The 13,240-nt window shown below is 37.9% G+C and overlaps 1 protein-coding gene across 2 annotated transcripts in view; it reads right to left on the bottom strand.

Moving 5' to 3' along the window:
* Nucleotides 1-2,023: 2,023 nt before the first annotated feature.
* The window catches only part of tmc6b (transmembrane channel-like 6b), a 43,924-nt gene continuing 32,707 nt past the window's right edge, over nucleotides 2,024-13,240 (bottom strand). For both annotated transcript variants that reach the window (XM_049465450.1, XM_049465449.1), the window contains exons 11-21: nucleotides 12,892-13,047; nucleotides 10,093-10,280; nucleotides 9,582-9,672; nucleotides 9,245-9,342; nucleotides 8,155-8,250; nucleotides 7,970-8,045; nucleotides 7,723-7,856; nucleotides 6,471-6,647; nucleotides 5,698-5,776; nucleotides 5,418-5,513; nucleotides 2,024-4,059 (exon numbers count right to left, since the gene is read on the bottom strand). In XM_049465450.1, coding sequence (XP_049321407.1) covers nucleotides 4,042-4,059; nucleotides 5,418-5,513; nucleotides 5,698-5,776; nucleotides 6,471-6,647; nucleotides 7,723-7,856; nucleotides 7,970-8,045; nucleotides 8,155-8,250; nucleotides 9,245-9,342; nucleotides 9,582-9,672; nucleotides 10,093-10,280; nucleotides 12,892-13,047 — 1,209 coding nt within the window. In that variant the 3' untranslated portion in view covers nucleotides 2,024-4,041. The remainder of the gene's footprint in view (nucleotides 4,060-5,417; nucleotides 5,514-5,697; nucleotides 5,777-6,470; nucleotides 6,648-7,722; nucleotides 7,857-7,969; nucleotides 8,046-8,154; nucleotides 8,251-9,244; nucleotides 9,343-9,581; nucleotides 9,673-10,092; nucleotides 10,281-12,891; nucleotides 13,048-13,240) is intronic.

Here is a 13,240-nt window from a genome sequence, read left to right as displayed (position 1 = left end):
ATAGCATAGAAAAAGGTCCATAGGTAGACGTACTGTGTCTACAGCTGATTTTATTAGCCATGGATAGAAGTGCTGATAAATTAAATTAATGATAATAATTTACATTTATGGCATTTAGCTGAAACACTTATCCAGAGTGACTCACAAGGTTATTTCCGTTACATAGGTGGGTCAGTGTAGTGTTATGAGTCTTGCCCAAGGACTTTTGGTGTAGCACAGTGTAGTCTGCCACATGATGTGGTTTCTCTAATGGAAATATAGTGAATTGACCTCCACCCAAATATCACCAGCAGAACCTGACCAATGATGGATGGGGTCACTAATAAATTGTGCAACAGTGGACTCTATTTAGCTTTTTATTAAGGACACAAATTGCAAATACAGGCCTTTTTTTTTTAATTACAGGCTCAGTTTTCCAGACAGTGACTAAAAAACAAATGAAAAATCTCTCTTAAAATGATGCATAGTTCAAGACTATGCTTAATCTCCCATAAAAACACCTACCTGCGTGGATATAAAGGTTAACGTACAGGTAAATGATAACAGGAGGGGGAGGGAGGGTAAAGGGGAGGGGTCCTCCTGCTCTGCAGACCTCAAAATTATTTCTTATCAATAGAGGTAGTTTCACTGTAATGATAAGCTTTCACCCTCTGCTGGTGACAAAGGCAAACTGCAACAGAACTCACAAACCTCAACAGTCAAATTCATGAACGGGCTTTGTTTTTGGACTATGATTTTTTTGTATTAATATTAATATTATTATAATGTTTTGTTGTTGCTATTGTTGTTGAGTGCATCATTCTGTTGGACTGCCACAGCATATGAAGAGGCAGTAATAAGACTTTACTCTTCAACATAAGACTCTGAACTGGTGCTACCACAACACAGTTTCCATTCAGTTCAGTTCTTTTATTTTTTCTCTATTTTTGGACCGGGCCTTTTCAGCCTGAAGCCAGTCCAGGAACTCCACCAGGAACTCCAACAGGAACTCAATGGAATGGGAACAGAAGATGAACTAATGCCCGCTCAGGCATGGATGCCAGTCACAAAGCCACAGGATTCATGGCGCCTTATTAACATATTATATACAGGTGCTGGTCAACAAATTAGATTAATTTGAAATAGTGCAATCATGAAATTCTTTGAATGCATTTTTTGTGCAGAAAGCAAATCAGGTGTTCACCGCACCTGTCCTACTCGTTAGACTAATCACAGATTTGAAGCCGAGTTCGCGCAGACGACGGTAAGTGGTTGATCTGGAGACGTCAGCGCCGGTCTGCTTGTTCCACAAGTCGGTGAGCTCGGAAGTGGACTTGAACCGGTTGGTGACTGCGATCTTTCTCAGCTGCTTGTTGTCGCGAGCAGAAGTTTTTCGGACGCCGGAACAGTTGGTGCGCTTGCTGCAGTTTTTCTTGAGAGCTTTGCAGACAGAAGACTGGCTGATGCCGAGCTGCTCAGCAATTTTAGTTTGGGTCAAGCCTTGTTGGCGAAGGGCTTGAATTTGAGCCACTATTCCGGTTGAGAGGTCGCGCTGCTTACCCATGATTGATTTTACAACTTAGAAATTCTACTCAACCCTGACTTTATACTGCACAGTGAACACTCTTCACAGAAAACAAAAATTCGAGCATTTATTCTAATTCAATGAAACGGTTTCTCCATTATTCTAATTCAATAAAACAACAGTGTCACAGTTAAATGGCCTAAATGGGCCTTTTGGAAAGCTCAGCTGAGCAAATTTTTCCAGGTAACGAGTTCTGTGATTAGTCTAACCAGTAGGACAGGTGCGGTGAACACCTGATTTGTTTTCTGCACAAAAAATGCATTCAAAGAATTTCATGATTGCACTATTTCAAATTATTCTAATTCGTTGACCAGCACCTGTATGTTGTTACACATTATGTAATATGCATTTTACAGACACGTATGATGTCCTCAGAGATCTGAGAACCAGCCTTCGAACTCATGTCTTTTCATATTTTGTAACATTTTTTTAAACAGAAGGTCAATGTAAGCTACACTGTTGAAGTTATCTATTTAATTTAATATGTAAATCATATATTTATAAGGACCTCTGAGACAGAGATGAGAAGATGTAAAGTGTACATACATTTCCATACTTTCTTTGCTGTTTTGAAACGCATGTCTTTGTAACAAATCTTAAAAAGGTACATTATAATCAAGGTACAAAAAAAAAAAAAGCCTCATGGTGTTCATGGGTTTTCTTGTGTGTGGAGGAGAGTTTAGTTACCCAACATGATTTAACTGAAGTACTGTAGCAAAATTGCCCTTTGAGCAGTGGTTCTCCCTTGTCTATGCATGATCATGAAGTTCTGTATAGTATATCATGTTTTTTCACAATTACATAATACATAAATATCTACCATGTTTCACAGTCTGAACACAGGGGGTTGTGTACACTCTTATTATATATTCTTCCATATATATGCACATTCTCTGAACCCTTACAGATACAGACTGAGTCTTCTGTCCATATTTTTGTATATACTGTATATACTGTATCCATCTGTATTTGCCCGTATTCGTGCACATTCTCTAAAACTTGTAAACATGGATGGAGCTTTCTGTCTGTACTCTGCTTTTATTTAATATGTATTTATGCACATTCTTTAAAAGCTTCATGGATGCAGACAGGACTTTCTCTTTGTGCTCTGCTTTAATTTTCCAATTGTCCAGATTTGTGCACATTATTTGAAAGCTTACCTTGCACATCCTCTGCTTTAATTTGGCCATATTTTTTACGTTCTCTAAAAGCTTACAGAAACAGAGCTTCTAAAGTACGGCCAGAAAGTAGGGGTAGGCGATATGCCCCTAAAATAACCATGATATTTTATGGTATTTTTGCGATAACGATACGCTTAGCAACAGGACAAAGTATATACTACTGCAACAAAATAAAAATGTAATTCTATTATTGCATAAGATATGACATGGCACGCTCCTATATCTCCATATATCCATGATTAAAGTAAAATGAATGATACTGGACAGATATAATCTGTCTCTAGTTGATATAGTAGTTTACAGTTTTCTTTTGCTGAAAACATAAAATATTGCGTACGATACGATATGGAACACCCCTATTTCAGAGAATTAACTATTGGCTCTATACTGTCCTCTAGGGGATGCTAAAACAACTGTACTCATTTTCATATTTAAAGCAAACATAAATGAGCCTTTAAAGGTGCTTCAAATGGTTCTTGGCTATAGCCAACTGTATAAGAACAACTTTGGGCTCCATAAAAAGCATGTTTCCAAACTATGCAATGTGTGATTGTAAAGAATCCTTATTAAACCTTTAAAAACAATTGAATGGTTCCAATTTTAGTTCTGTATGGAGCAAAAGGTCACACTTCTATGCTTAATAATGGCAGAGAACCATTTAAAGCACCTTTATTTTTAAGAGCGTGTGTTAAAAAGAAAAACATGCATCATACAAAATCGTATTAAATATTATACATAAATACAGTATAAGAGGTTCACAGAATCTAACTTTCAAAGATTTTACACAGTTTTTACTGAGTGGTTTGGTACCAGGTGCAGAGGTTCAGGTCAGTGTCCAAATTTCCTAAACCAACATCTGTTTTCTACCCTGATCTTCCTTTTAAAAATCTAATATAAAAAATCTTATACTAAAAAAAAAAAAAAACAGTTTATACAAATGTGCAAGTCTCTGCAAGACAAGTGTCGGAGTGGACTGACATTTCCACTTCCACATCATCCCTCCGTCCGACGTAGAGGAGCTGCTTCTGTAGAGTTCAGTGGTATTTTAAAGATGAGATGAAGATCCCAAAGCGATCCAGTAGTTTTCTCTGAGAGATGAAGCTGAGGCTGAGATGCAGGGATTCCTCAACACCAGTTCCAGGTTGGAGGAGTCTGCTGAGTTTGTTGATCGATATCGTCTGGATGCTTCTGTTGGAGTCGTAACAACGCAAACCCCCCTATGCCCTGCCATGGACTGTGGGGGGCTCCAGACGCAATTCCACTCTCAATAAGGGAGGACAGAGAGGCTGGAAGGTGTCATGAGAAGCTAGATTCCTAAAACAGAGGATATAATTTATTACAATGGAAAAAAAAACAACTTCACTACTTTTGGAGTTTGGAGTATCCAGTTTAGCAAGGGTAAGTGTGGTAAGAAAATATGGCTGCACAGTATTATTAGTTTATCATTAATGCAATGCTGATACCCAGGTGAGCTGTCTTACATGACCAGTGAATTATTTTTTGCTGTAAGCAGAATATGTTGTTTTTAATTATTAACTAATAATCTGCTGATGGAATTAGATGTATTAATTAAACATACATTTAGTATCTCATAATGAGATATACTGACCTCCTTCAGGACCTTAAACCATCCTAAGGCTCAGATAGTCCACATGTTTCCTCTACTCAAACCCAGCTTAAAATAAACAGATACACTATGAATATACACTTTGAAATATACACTATATGGACCAAACTACTGGGACACCTGCTATTTTTTTTTTCCCCAAAAATATTTTGTTGAATAAACTGTCTCTACCATTCAGGGAAGGTTGTCTACTAAACTCTAAAGCACTGCTGTGAGGACTATAAGGATAAAATTAGACAACTCAATATACAGTATAAAAGTCAAAAATTTCAGTGTTTATTCATTAGTTTGTAATGTTCTCCATTGTAGATTAATGCTAAGGTCACCCAAACTATGAAGAAAAACATATGGAGAAGAATATGGTTTATATTTTAGATTTATCAAAGTAGCACTTCTTGCTTAGATGACAGCTTTTCACATCTTGGCTGGATTTTCTCAGTCAGCTTTATGAGGTAGAGTCGCCTGGAATTCAGGCTTTCAGTTAACAGCTGTGCTGAACTCACCAAGAATTAATTACTTGATTTTTTTGCCTCTTAATGTGTTTGAGAGCATCAGTTGTGAAATTGTAAAGAGGTAAAACTACAGGTATACAGTGAATAGCCCTCTACTCAACTAGAACTACTCAACTAGTATCATCAAGTGCAGTCACAAAGACCATCAAAAATGTTATGATGAAACTGGCTCTCGTCAGGAAACTGGCTCTGCCCCAAGAAAGGAAGAGTAAAAGTTTGCAAGTTAACAGCACCTTAGATAAGAGTAGATAAGAGTACACAAGAGTACTGTACTTTGGTTTGTTTGACACTTTTACAAGTTTACTACATGATTCCTGTGCTGGATGCTGAAATGTTTATTTACAATGTAGGAAAATAAATTATAATAACATTGAATTAGGTGTGTCCAAACTTTTGACTGGTACTGTAAATGTTGTAATAAAATTAGGCAATAAAAATATTTTGAATAATCTTGGATAATCACAGCAAAGAGTGATCCCAGTGTATTTGTACACTGCAAGACAATGTATTTGCTGCCTGCGTGTGTCTCTTACCTGACTGGCTCCCCTGACGCGGCGAGGAGAAAATGGGCGTTTCTGTTCGTGGATGGTCTGTAGTCTAGTGATCAAAAACTTCTTATCTTCCCCCTCCTGCATGTAAGAACATAAGTTATAACATGTTTAGCATGCACTTACAGTTATTATTCATTAAAATGATGATGCGGGTTTAATAGTGGTTTTGCTTATGGGACAGTTGAGCTGTAATTGAGTCTGAACCATATCACATAACATAAAAAACATTAGATCTTTTTCAGCTTCTTTAAAACTGACTTACGTTTTCAATCTGCTCCTGAAGCAACTCGATAATCTTCCTCTGTCCATCTACCACCTGGCTGTGGAAGTAGATCACAATTCTAGTGGAATTGAAAAAGCACAATTACACTGTTATTTGCAGGAGTAGACAAGCTGTGCGAGTGTGTTTTCACATCTGTGTCGACAATGCCTGCAACTTAATGTTGCTGAATGCATTCATTAGATGGCGTGTCTACAAACATTTGGACATACAGTATATATCAAATACACAAACTGGAAGGGTATGTGGCTGAAATGTATACATTTCTTTTCTAATTTTTCCCCATTTTCTTCCAGTGTAGTTATTTATTCCCCATCACAAGTAAATCCACAACACAAAGAGGATGAAGACTAGCACATGCCTCCTCAAACACATGTAAAATCACCCACCGGCCCTTTTTGAACTGCTGCTTTGAAATGCAGCATTACTGAGTAGCATCACAGCGCACTCAGAGGAAAATGCAGCGACTCTGTTCTAATACAGCAGCTCACAGACGCCTTGTGCTGATCAACATCACCCTTTGAAATGATGAGGGGAAAGAGCACCATCTACCCACCCAGAGAGAGCAAGGTCAATTGTGCTCTCTGAGGGCTCCAGCAGCTGATGGCAAGCTGCATGACCGGGATTCAAACCAGTCATCTCCCAATCATAGTAACATATGTCTTAATATCACTGCTGAGATTATTATTGTTGGGGGAAAATATAAAAACAAGCGTGTGTGTAAGAATGAGCAAAAAGAGAGAAGTGTGACTCACAGGAAGATGCCAGCAGCGAGGAAGAGAAAGAAAGGGTTCTCCACCAGGTACGTATGAGCCCAGGTGAGCCAGGTCAGTCGAGGGTTGTCCTTGGCCAGCTGTTCCACCCATTTCTTCCCTGCCTGGAACATGGTGTTAAGGCCCTGGAAGGGTCCGCAGCTCGCAGATGGCTTTATCCTGCACACAGAAACACACACAGACAAAGAGAGAGTTTTAATCTCTGACCTTACAATGATCCTACAACTGCAATTCCTGCCAATATTATTAAATCTTACATTTCACCAAAAGTCACTGGACAGCAAGGTTGTAGATTATTTAGAATTGACTTGAGAAGGACCCATACATTTCAATTAAATTCTTGATTTTGAATTTGAATTTAGAATTCAACAGGAACAAGAATTAAAATTCAAATTCAAACCCAAATGGCAGAAAGTAGAATCAAAACTACATGAAATTCAAAGAAATTCATAATACATAATTAGGGTGTATTTAACAATAAAGCTTTACAGTTTATTCAATTAGTATTAACTATCTAATTGTGGAACAATTTAGAACAAGAGTTAATTTCCCAGAATTCCTTGTTTTCAAAAAGTCTTCAAAAAGTCTTCAAAAATGGTTGTCCAACATTTAGGCTATTTTTTGGTATACACTCTAGAGAAAGAAGCTAATTGAGGGACAAATCTGGTTTGTACTTTTGATTTTTGTAATTAAAGTAATATGCAAAATGACAACACAAAAAATGACATCTATGCTGGTTCATTAAGGGAATGTATGTCTAATGTTAGTGTCTATACTTCCATTTGGAAGAAAAGTGTATGTTAAAAGTATCACATTCTTACTGATTTGTGATGAGAATGAATTCCTTTGAACTGCAATGAATTCAATTCCACTTCCTGTAGGAAGTTCAATTCAACATCCTGTTGGGTGATTTCAATTCCATTTCAAATTAAAATTTTAAACTTCTGAATTTTGTAACATGCTTGTAAGAACACTAATTGCTCATTTGAATTAGCTAGGCGCTCATGAATTTCAAAGTAAAAATTCCATTTGGGCATTTTAGTTGAAATTCTGACATCCTAGTTCAAACAGATAGAATAGCATAATGCTATACTAATCAAATCATAATCTTAACATCCTTTTAAAGCTCTAAAAGATAGACTAGAGACTAGTGTAAAGATAGTTAAACAAGTCCTTTATAAGGGCTTCTGTGGTAATGTGTAAGTGAGTGTTTCTGAATGAGTAATCTCCTCACGTCCACATGGTGTAGGTTACACACACTGCTGCTCCCAGGAAAGAGGGGAAGCAGAGGAGGGTGATGAAGAAGGTGGTCATCTGGCTCGCCCTCCACGGCTTCCTGGGAGCCTGACAATTTCTCATCAGACTCGTCTACATGAGAGAAAGGGAAGAAAAGGGTGATTATTCTTAAATACTGAAAGAATGCACATTCCGAATGTGTAGTTAATAAACCTAAATATTCAGCTCTGATCTAAGGGACTCACCTTTTTCATGTAGAAAAGAAACAGCAGCTTAATGACCTGCACTACAGGCAGGAGCGGAGTAAACAGCAATCCCAACCTGCACACAAACACACACTGTTAAACCAGGACTGCAGGACGCTTATTATTTTCAACTGGGCTATTTAGATCAGTTCAAGTGAGCAAGGCATTATGGGAAATGTAGTTACCAAGCTATCGTCTGTCCATAGATGAGTTCAAGAACGTTCCGTGCAATATCGAACACAGGCTTTCTCTCCTTCTTTAGTACCCGCTGTGAAAACAACCTGAAAGAGAAGAAAGGGTTAGCATGCCTGTTTAAGAAAATGCTGCTAATTGGCAGCATTGTTTTGTAGGAGTGTCCTCTATATAGACAAAACTACACAATCTACAGGAGCCTTTATTCCATCTTTTCTAAATCCATAGTCATTACCATGACATACCAAAGGTCATGGGACAGAAACAGTACACTTTTGACTTGTCTACCGACCACAGTTTTTCAAAACTATTAGGCCTAGCTCGAACTCAAGAGGTCACATGGTCTTGCCATGAGCACACTGGTAAACCGCACTGCTGTCCCATGATTTTACGCATGTACAGTGGGGCAAAAAAGTATTTAGTCAGCCACTGCACGTTCTCCTACTTCAATGCTCTCACTGATGGAAGGAGGTTTTGGCTTAAAATCTCACGATACACGGCTGTATAGCGTTTAACTCAGAATTCTTTTTCCTCCAAACATGACAAGTTGAGTTTTTACCAAAAGTTTTATTTTGGTTTCATCTGACCACATGTCATTCTCCCAATCCTCTTTTGGATCATCTATATGCTCTTTGGTAAACTTCAGTTGGGTCTGGACATGTACGTGGGGACACGCATGGCACTGCAGGATTTGAGTCCCTTTTGGCGTAGTGCGTTACTGATGGTAGCCTTTGGTCCCAACTCTCTCTTCTCTTTCTACTTATTCACACCAATCTCCTTTTCTATTGTAGGTCCACTCTTCCCCGCCTGGTGCAGGTCTAACATTTTCTTCCTGGTTTCATTTGACAGCTCTTTGGTCTTGGCCATGGTTGAGTTTGGAGTCTGACTGTTTAAGGTTGTGGACAGGTGTCTTTTATACAGATAATAAGGTTAAACGGGTGCTATTAATACAGCTAATAAGTGGATGACAGAGGAGCCTCTTAAAGAAGAAATTACATGTCTGTGACATGTACTACATAACTTACAAATAAATTCTTTAAAAATCCTACAATGTGATTTCCTGATTTTTTTTTAAACACCCACCTCCACAGGAACTCCCCAAAAAAGGTATCCAATGACGTGAAGATGAAGTCCATCAGCAGGAATCGATACAATTCTTGTCCCACAAAACTCTCCCAGCACTAAGTACACAAAACAGCAAGTCCAGTCAGGTTTCATCACCTTTAATCTGTACATGTTTCAAGACTGAGGATATGAGGATATTTGTATGATTACACACACATATAAAACAACACACTTTTATAAGAAAAACTGTGGAAAAACCTATACCAATCCACAAGTAGGTAAATGGTTTGAGAAGAATGAAATGATAACTTAGGCAGTACATGTGATGTGCATTCTGATTGATTTATTGTCTCACCTCCAGGCCCACACTCTTTGGTTCCAAAGCAACCCGCCCCAACCAATGATAGCACAGCACTCCGAGCAGACTCACTTTTAGCATGAGGTTCCTGACAAAGAAAAGCAGGTTAAATTTCAATCCAACTACAATTTGTCTGATCTACAGTAACTATCATAAAAAATGGACTGGTTAAAGGCAATACAGAACTATATAGTGAGTTAGCTTCTTGCTTATGGTGAACTAATGATTGTAATATTCTAATATCCATTATGGGTATCTTTATTTCATCTATGCAGTAAATTTAAAAATAAAACAAATACATCTGTCTAGAATCTCTAACTAGAATCTAGCTAGAACAATTAACGGCTGCTATGTTACACTTTCACATGGCTACCCATATGGTTTAGATCAGCAGTTCCCATACTCAGTCTTGGATCACCCCCTTCCCTGCACATTTTGAGGTTTATTGGTATTGATACAGAACACACAGGACATCAGCTTATGAGAGCAACACAATATTGTGAACTACCTGAAGATGGCGACGTAGTTCCGTTTGCTGGGAGAATCATACTCCTCCATCCAGGCCACGGTGTTAAAAAAGCCAGGAAGGAGCAGGTTAATGGAAGACACGGCAACCGGGAGCGCCAGCAGGCTCGCCTCCTTCAGCAGGAGACTTTCTTTAGTGTTTGAGGAGGAGCGAACACGGATCTGCAGATCCTGAGAAAAGAGACACAGAGACAAAGTGTTCAACTAGAAATATGTGTCACGCTGTGTTATGGAGCTAAATTAGTGCCAAAACTACGCAAATAAAGAAAACGTATTCTGTAAATATGATACTACTTGCAAACAAACACAACACGTTTTACAAATACAAAACTCGACTATCTAACACACACGGTGTGTTTTACAAACACAAAACATGATGGTTGTAAATATATACGTAAACTTCAAACAAATACACAGCTGTTTTCTAATACATTGCTCTTTACAAACAAATAACACATTTTACAAATGCAAAAAGCAATAAACAACAAGTAGAACATGATTTTCAAACATTACCGTGTCATGATTCATGAACACGCACAGCCCATTTGTAAATCACGTGACTTTTGTCACACTTTTAGCAGTCGCAAACTCGTGTTGAGATTTTCTCACAAATACACCCCAACTCTACAAATGCATCGCTCCAGAACAGCAGGTGGCGCTGAGGGACACTTCACAAGCTGTGGCTGCACAGCAAAGCACGCCCCGCTTCCAGCGCTCCCCATTACACTGATTAATGTGTTTAACTCTACCATTTTATACCCGATTTATACACGGTTTGGTTTGTTACGAATAGCAGAGATGTAATTATGATATAGGACGCTGTTACATATTACAAATATGAGCTTTCATGCTGAAATACTTTATATTATGCTCTTTAACAAAGAAAGAAAAAAATATTAATTGGTGTTTAAATTAGATAGATAGATAGATAGATAGATAGATAGAGATAGATAGATAGATAGATAGATAGATAGATAGATAGATAGATAGATAGATAGATAGATAGATAGATAGATAGATAGATAGATAGATAGATAGATCTGGACAAAATAAAAGACCACTTAAAAATGGTATAAAAAAAAATCTATGATTTTACCAAATTGAAAACCTCTGGAATCTAATCTACAATTCTTTGCATTATAGCTTTGCATATTTTTTGTTATTTCAGCCATTTCTCATTTTCTGCAATAATGCTTTTAATGACAATATGCTGAAATACTCTGTATTATGATCTATCTATCTATCTATCTATCTATCTATCTATCTATCTATCTATCTATCTATCTATCTATCTATCTATATATATATATATATAATATTAAACTCCAATTAATATTATAAAGAGCATAATATAAAGTATTTCAGCATGAAAGCTCATATTTGTAATGTGTAACAGCGTCCTATATCATAATTACATCTCTGCTATTTGTAACAAACCAAACCGTGTATAAATCGGGTATAAAATGGTAGAGTTAAACACATTAATCAGTGTAATGGGGAGCGCTGGAAGCGGGGCGTGCTTTGCTGTGCAGCCACAGCTTGTGAAGTGTCCCTCAGCGCCACCTGCTGTTCTGGAGCGATGCATTTGTAGAGTTGGGGTGTATTTGTGAGAAAATCTCAACACGAGTTTGCGACTGCTAAAAGTGTGCCAAAAGTCACGTGATTTACAAATGGGCTGTGCGTGTTCGTGAATCATGACACGGTAATGTTTGAAAATCATGTTCTACTTGTTGTTTATTGCTTTTTGCATTTGTAAAACGTGTTATATTTGTTTGTAAAGAGCAATGTATTAGAAAACAGCTGTGTATTTGTTTGAAGTTTACATATATATTTACAACCATCAGGTTTTGTGTTTGTAAAACACACCGTGTGTGTTAGATAGTCGAGTTTTGTATTTGTAAAACGTGTTGTGTTTGTTTGCAAGTAGTATCATATTTACAGAATACGTTTTCTTTATTTGCGTAGTTTTGGCACTAATTTAGCTCCATACTGTGTTTAAGCAAGCCTGGAGGGAGCAAACATGTTCACACAGCTCTGGAATTCAGAGACAGTTGCAGAGGAAGCCTTTCAGCTGATGGCAGGAAATGTATGTAGTGTCTACAGAGCTGACTTTGCACAACCAATGAAGAAAAACTGTGTACAGGAGTGAGTGTGAGAGGGGTGAAGCTAATTAAAAATCAGACAGTAGAAGCAGAACAACAAACAGTAAAGCTGGGTAGACAGTTATTGAATGTTAGCCCTATTTTAACCTCAATTTAACAACTGTGACAAATTTTTAACAAATGCAAGAGATTTTTTTTTTATGGTCATGGGATAGCATTATGTAAAATGATCATGAAGTTTTGCCTAAGGGGACGGCTCGGGAACAGCTACACCTGTTTATGTTTTGAGGTGTTGTCAGCATGCTCATGGCAAGGCGACATGAATTATTGGAGTTAGAGAGAGGCCTGATAGGTTGTGAAGAATGAGACACTTTATTTCTGATGTTTTATGAGCATTTAACATTCCCTGATTCCACAGTGCAGTGTGTATAGCAGGAATTCATCGCAGAAGGCATTACCACCCACAGTGGACAGTGAGGTGGAAGGGAAATATTCTGACCAGCGGCATCCAGCTAGAATTCACACCTACAGGCAATGATGCTTCCACAGGACGTGGCAAATGTCATGGGACGTGATACTTTGGTTCACTTGTGCGTGTGTATAAAAGTACAAATGTATTAATGTATAATGCTCTTTTTTATTTTTTAATGATTTTATATTACATATACCCTCAGACTCACCTTGTGCATGTGTTCTGAGAAGCAGTAGATGGCATAGGCACATCCTGCAGTGCTACCGACACATATCGTCCAGGCCAGTAATTGAATGGAAAAAGCTGATAATCGCTGCAACAAGGAAGACTTCACCTCCTTTCGGTTAACCTCCGCCACCAACTCCTACACACACACACATTCACAACAAAAGTGTAAGGTCAAAAGACAAAAAGGCACAAACAGGGTTAATCAGTCTTTATGCTACAGCATGTTTACTTTACCAGAAGAAAAGTGCATATTTGTACCTATATAAAAGTTGTTGAGAAATGTAAGCCTGCTAAACAGGTGCAAGTGAGCACTATGTGGTGCCTCGTGT

The sequence above is a fragment of the Astyanax mexicanus genome, chromosome 16, assembly GCF_023375975.1.
Source record: "Astyanax mexicanus isolate ESR-SI-001 chromosome 16, AstMex3_surface, whole genome shotgun sequence".
In the NCBI taxonomy this organism is placed as follows: domain Eukaryota; kingdom Metazoa; phylum Chordata; class Actinopteri; order Characiformes; family Acestrorhamphidae; genus Astyanax; species Astyanax mexicanus.
The sequence above is the reverse complement of the archived record's forward strand: the minus strand, read 5'-3'. Positions and strand labels throughout refer to the sequence as shown.